The sequence below is a fragment of the Mus musculus genome, chromosome 15, assembly GCF_000001635.26.
Source record: "Mus musculus strain C57BL/6J chromosome 15, GRCm38.p6 C57BL/6J".
NCBI classification, from domain to species: Eukaryota; Metazoa; Chordata; class Mammalia; order Rodentia; family Muridae; genus Mus; species Mus musculus.
The window spans coordinates 73,089,730-73,095,390 of record NC_000081.6 but is presented as its reverse complement, the minus strand read 5'-3'; the positions used below and the strand labels follow the sequence as shown (position 1 = coordinate 73,095,390).

The window sequence follows — 5,661 nt, the reverse complement described above, 5'->3', positions numbered from 1 at the left end:
ACGCTCTGTGCTCTGTTCATCCAGTCTTTTTTTTTTTTTTTTTCCCCTACTGGGGCAGAGGGCAGCTCAGTGGTTGCCATGGTAACATGGGGATGGAGATGATGGCAAGAGATTTTTCAAGAGGGTGCTAGAACTGTTCTTAATGGTGGTCACATGATTGCACGTGACCAAATCTGTACACCAGAAAGTGGATTTTTAAGTGGGCTTATTTTAAATCATTTTAAAAAGCAGACGTGAGAAGCAAAGTAGGCAGAGAGGATTTTGCTGCCTTTAATCCTAGCACTCAGAGGCAGAGATGGGAGATCTCTGAATTCAAAGCCAGTCTACCTGGTCTACAAAGAGTTCTAGACCAGCTAGGGCTACATAGTGAGACACTGAAGGAGGAAGAGAGAAAATGGTGGTCATTAGCAGGTAAGGGACAGAGAATAACTATGGGGTAGAATGAGAATATTTTGGGTGGTCTGTGAATTGATTTGTAACAAAGTACAAGTGAACAGCCAGCAGGATTGGCAGACCCTTATTATCCCTGGTATTTGGGAAGTTGAAGCAGGATCACAAGTACCAGGCCAGCCTGGGTTATAGACAGCAAGACTAAAACACAAACACAATGTGTCTAGCTTTATAGACCATAATAGATGATTGTACTGGATATACATAAGACAAAAATGAAAAGTGTCCTCAATGCTCAGCTTGTCTAACACCCTTACACGGTGGACTGGCTGGTTCTATAAGTTTGATACAAGCTAGAGTCATCCGAGAGAAAGAAAGCTCCATGAGGTAAGCCATTTTCTCAGTGATCAATGGAGGAGGGCCAAGCCCATTGTGGGTGGAATCATCCTTTGGTTGGTGGTCCTGGGTTCTATAAGAAAGCAGACTGAGCAAGCCAGTAAGGAGTACCCACACACATACACACATGGCCTGTGCACCAACTCCTGTCTCCACGTTCTTGCCCTGTGTGAGTTCCTGTCCTGACTTCCTTTGGTGATGAACATCGATGTGGAAGTGTAAATTGAGTAAACCCTTTTCTCCCCAACTTGCCTTTTGGTCATGGTGTTTCATCACAGCTACATACGCTCTCAGACACTGAAGACAGCTGCTTCAGTTGCATATGATGGATGGGTGGATAAGCTGGGGCTCTTCTCTGGAAATGAAACAGCTACTTACTTGCTGCTGCTGTTTGCTTTGGTGCTAAGAATGGTCCCAGAGCCCAGTGTGTGTGTGCTAAGCACATATTCTACCAGCATCACAGCTCAAGCCAGAAAAGCTCACTATGAAATTTCACAAAGAACCTAAAACCACTTCAATGAAGCATATTACTGTACAATACAGACCTTTAATGGAAAGAGGAAAGCAAATTCCTGTACAATAAAACTGCATAGTCCTTTTTTTAGAAAGCGAACATCAAAGGTAGCACAGTATGCATGTAGTCTGTGAGAACAGTGTGTCCACGCGACTACACAGCTGCCAGGGAGCTTCCCAGGTCTGCCCTGCAAGTTCAATGTGAGGTTCAGTGGTGTGTGCTACTGTACCCAAAGCCAGAGCAGTGCCATCTGCCCAGGACTCTCCCAGTGGGAGAGAGGAGATGGCTGAAGGGCCTGTAGAGGAGGCTGCTGCTGTCCAGTCCTTTCCACTGCAAGAGGGAATGCAACAAGTTGCAAGTCTGAGACAAAGTTGCAGTGCCCTTCACTTCGCAGCTGTTAGTCTGTCCTTGCATGTGCTCACAGGACAGGATGAGAGCTCTTCTTGCTGGCCTAAGCCAGGGCTTCACCAAGGTCGCTTCCATCGTCCTCATTGTCCTCCTCCTCTTCCCTCTTCTCTTTGAGCATTTTCAGGTACTTACTAGCTAAAATCTTCTTTGGTAATATATCTTAAAAGCGGAAAACATTGTCAATAATTGGTTATGGTGAACTATGACTACAATGATTCAAGTTTCAAAATGTATCATTTCCACCTTTAACTCTAGAACACCTTCTAAAGCAGATGAAATCCAGGTATGATTCTAGGTGAAGAGTCACAGAAACAGGCAGTTTCCTGGCGCATGCTTACAAAATCGTTCACATTCCACAGCTGGTAAACACGTTTTGTGAACAGCACTGTCCAAGCTAGCTGAGGGAGGCTGAGCTGGCCCCTGGGCTAGACTGAAGCTCTTTCTAGCCAGAGCCTGCTCCATGGCTGCGTGCATGCTCTGTCTAGGGGTGCTGGGGGTACAGGACAAGCTCTAAGTGAGTCGGCTTGGCCAGGGAAGCACCTGCATACTGTTGGCTTCTTGGTGGGCTCAAATGGAGAAGGCTAGTAATATCTCCCTGTGCCAGATCAGGGTAAACTGAGGCACCAAGCAGAACAAAGGGAAGAAGAGCTCACACTACAAGGTTTGTTTGTTTTTGTTTTTGTTTGTTTTTTTTTTTAACAGAATGCCCCAAAGGTTAAGTACCTGCGAGAAACTGAAGTGTCTCCGAGTCCTCTGCAGTGCTGGCTAAGTCGCTGTACGTCAGTGCTTTCTTGGCTTTGCCACTTCCGTGTCTGTAGGAACAGGTGGCTAGGTACTGAACAAAGAGCTCCTAAACCAACACAAAGAAAATCAAACGAGAGGGCTCGGTCAAAAACCCACCGCACATTTTATAAGCTTAACACTCCATTAATACTTCAGATTATCTTGGTTCCTCGATTCAAATGACAGGAAATCAGTTTACAAGAGACAGAAACATAAGACCAGAAAGGAAGCAGCAGGCAGTTAGTTCCCAGCTGAGCTTAGGTGTATAACATAAATATTTACAAATGATTACAGGGGTATCAAAAATATTTACAAGTGGTTTCAGGGAGTGCTGTGATCCATACCTATCATATCAACACTCAGGTGGAGGTAGGAGGCACAGGGAAGCAAGGGCAGCTATGGCTATATATCAAGTTCAAGGCCAGTCTGAGCTAAATGAGCTGCTGTCTAAAAGGGAGGAAGGGGTGGGGTGTTACCAGCCTACACAAAATGGAGTAAAAGGCCAGGCAGTGGTGGTGCATGCCTTTAATCCCAGCACTTGGGAGGCAGAGGCAGACCTATCTGAGTTAAAGGCTAACCTGGTCTACAGAGTTCCAGGACACCCAGATCTACACAGAGAAACTATGTCTTGAAAAATGAAAACCAATCAACCAAATTACATCTGGCTTGCAAAGGACTATATTACAGACATAAGGTGCCAGGCGTCTGTGTCTATTTCAGTCCCTTGTTTTCTCATAACTATAATAAAAATCAAAAACCTCAGACTGAAAAATGACATCTCATTTTGCCCAAATACCTTCTAGGTACAGAACTGACAAGAGCCCAATGCTCAGAAATAAAAACTGAACCTTCCCCAGGGTTCAGTATTATCTCAGCTAGTACGTGATCAGAGAACTGTCTGCATAGTGATTAGGTCCTTAACACTAGAATGAAGCTTACAAAAAAAATGTGAATCCTAGCACCACACAGAAATAAGAGGAAGACCACCATGATCTTTTCCTTTTTTTTTGTTTTTTGTTTTTAAATAGGTTCTACTTTTTTGTTGTTGTTGTTGTTGTTTTTTTTTTTTTTTTTTTTTTTTTTTTTTGAGACAGGGTTTCTCTGTGTAGCCCTGGCTGTCCTGGAACTCACTCTGTAGACCAGGCTGGCCTTGAACTCAGAAATCCGCCTGCCTCTGCCTCCCAAGTGCTGGGATCAAAGTCATGCGCCACCATTGCCCAGCCACCACCATGATCTTAAGATGATTTAGAAATGAGACATGTATAGTTTACATGTAAATATACACCACTGTCTAAAAGGGGCTTGTTATCCTAAGATTTGTATTTGGCTTTGGAGGACCAATCCAAAGATACTGGGGAACTATTGTTATTTTATCAGGATCTACTTAAGGTTGACTCTATTGCAGTCACAAGATTTGTACCTTTGTCCCTAGTCCAAAATATTGTAAAAAAAAAAAAAAAAAAAAAAAAATGCCACGCACTGAATGAAGTTCTAGAAGCAGAGGCTGGAAAAGAAGGTAGAGCCAATAGTCATGGCTGGGTCTCAGAACAATAAGGTTCCCGGCCTACCACTATCGAAACCAAACTTTAAACCAGGAGTGGGGTCAGGAAATTTTAATCGCCGTACTCAGAAGGGCCAAGACCAAGGTGGCAGGGTGTGGTGGCACAAGCCTTAAACCCCAGCAACACTTGGTAGGCTGAGACAAGCAGATCTCTTTCGAGTTCAAGGTAATTCTGGTGGTTTACAGAGCTCCAGGATAGGGAAAACATACTGAGAGATGGCTGGAAATATAGAACAAAATAAGAAGACAAAGCGATGTGTGTTGGGAGGGGACTATGCGGTTATAATTTAACTTGTGACAGCGGATGTCTGCGTAAACTCTGACTACCTCCAGAGTCCTGAGGGCTGAAGAGCCCTAGACAGCCTTGCAAGCCGTCCTGGAAGCTTGGAGAACCTTCCCGCATCTTCCTGGGGGAAGTCAGAGTCAGCCCGACCTCCCGCACGACATAGACCCGCCTCAACTCGCGCACGCAGCCGAACCCTTAACTACGCGTGCGCGAGGCCCAGCGGGGAGTGACGCGGGAGGCGGGGCGCAGAGGACGCTGGGAGCCAGACGATCCTGCAGAGCGAAAGCGGCGCAGTGGGCGGAGCTGAGCCCGCGGGAGGGGAGGAGGAGGTGTGTAGCGCGCAGACGCAAGAGAAAGAGGCGCCGCGCGGCCCCCGCAGGGCAGCCAAAGGCCAAGGCGCGTGTGTGCGGAGCCCGAGGGGCGGTTGGTGCCCGCGCCCGCCCCTCTCGTCGCCCCGCCGGCCGCTCACCGTGGCCTTGGCCGTGAGCACCAGCGCCTCCTGGTTGATGCTCGACACCTCGGGAGAGCTCTTCATGATGACTCGGATGCGGGACAGGGGCAATGACACGAGCCGCTGGTCCCCGCACTTTTCCTTCCCCACGGCCGCGTCCGCCATCTTCCGCGTCCGTCCCGGGCGGCCCGTGATGCTTCGCGCGGCCGCGCCTGCGCAGACGCTGTGGAGCGCGGTGGCCCGAAAGCCTGGGAGCCGGCGCCCGGGAAAATCCCTCTCGGAAACGCCGGGGCAGTCTCCCGGAAGAAGCGCTCTCAGGCGTCCGAGTGCTTGCTCGGGCAGTCCCGAGCTGCACAGATTTGTCCTTTCAAAAACTGGAGAGATGTCTTAGGAGGTCATGTTCTGGAGGGAATCAAACGAACCATGGCAACAGTTTGGCCAGAGGAATAGGGAGGAAAGGCGGCCACTACCCATGTCTTTCTTGAGGCGTATGGGGATTAGCCTGCTAAGCAGACAGGTGAACTGAATGGTCCTAGAGTCTTCTGTAATCCCACCACAATGCCAAAAGGATCACCAAGAGTTCTAGCCAGCCTGGCCACACAAGGTCTTGTTGAAGAAGATGGGCCATGACTTTAGAATGAAGACTATTAGAAACATCCTATCAAGTGGTCTGGAGGGAGCGTCCAAGAATATCAGAAAGTGGGACTCCACGGCAGATGAAACCGTGAGACCGTGGACTTTTGCTTAGATGAGCTGTGGAGTAAACTTGGGAGAGTAAAGTTGATGTGGTCTGAAGAGAACAAAAACTCCTAAGATGGCACTAAATATAGTTGGAGGAACTAAATCGGCAGGGTTTTATAGATTGGATCATG

At 47.7% G+C, this 5,661-nt stretch overlaps 1 protein-coding gene across 1 annotated transcript; it reads right to left on the bottom strand.

Annotated features, from left to right (window-relative positions):
- Positions 1 to 1,315: 1,315 nt before the first annotated feature.
- Positions 1,316 to 4,979, bottom strand: Chrac1 (chromatin accessibility complex 1). The gene is made up of 3 exons (NM_053068.3): positions 4,808 to 4,979; positions 2,432 to 2,558; positions 1,316 to 1,867 (listed from the first exon to the last, which is right to left on the bottom strand). The coding sequence occupies exons 1-3, from the start codon at positions 4,952 to 4,954 to the stop codon at positions 1,752 to 1,754; spliced, it is 390 nt and encodes a 129-aa protein (NP_444298.1). The 5' UTR covers positions 4,955 to 4,979; the 3' UTR covers positions 1,316 to 1,751.
- Positions 4,980 to 5,661: the final 682 nt, after the last annotated feature.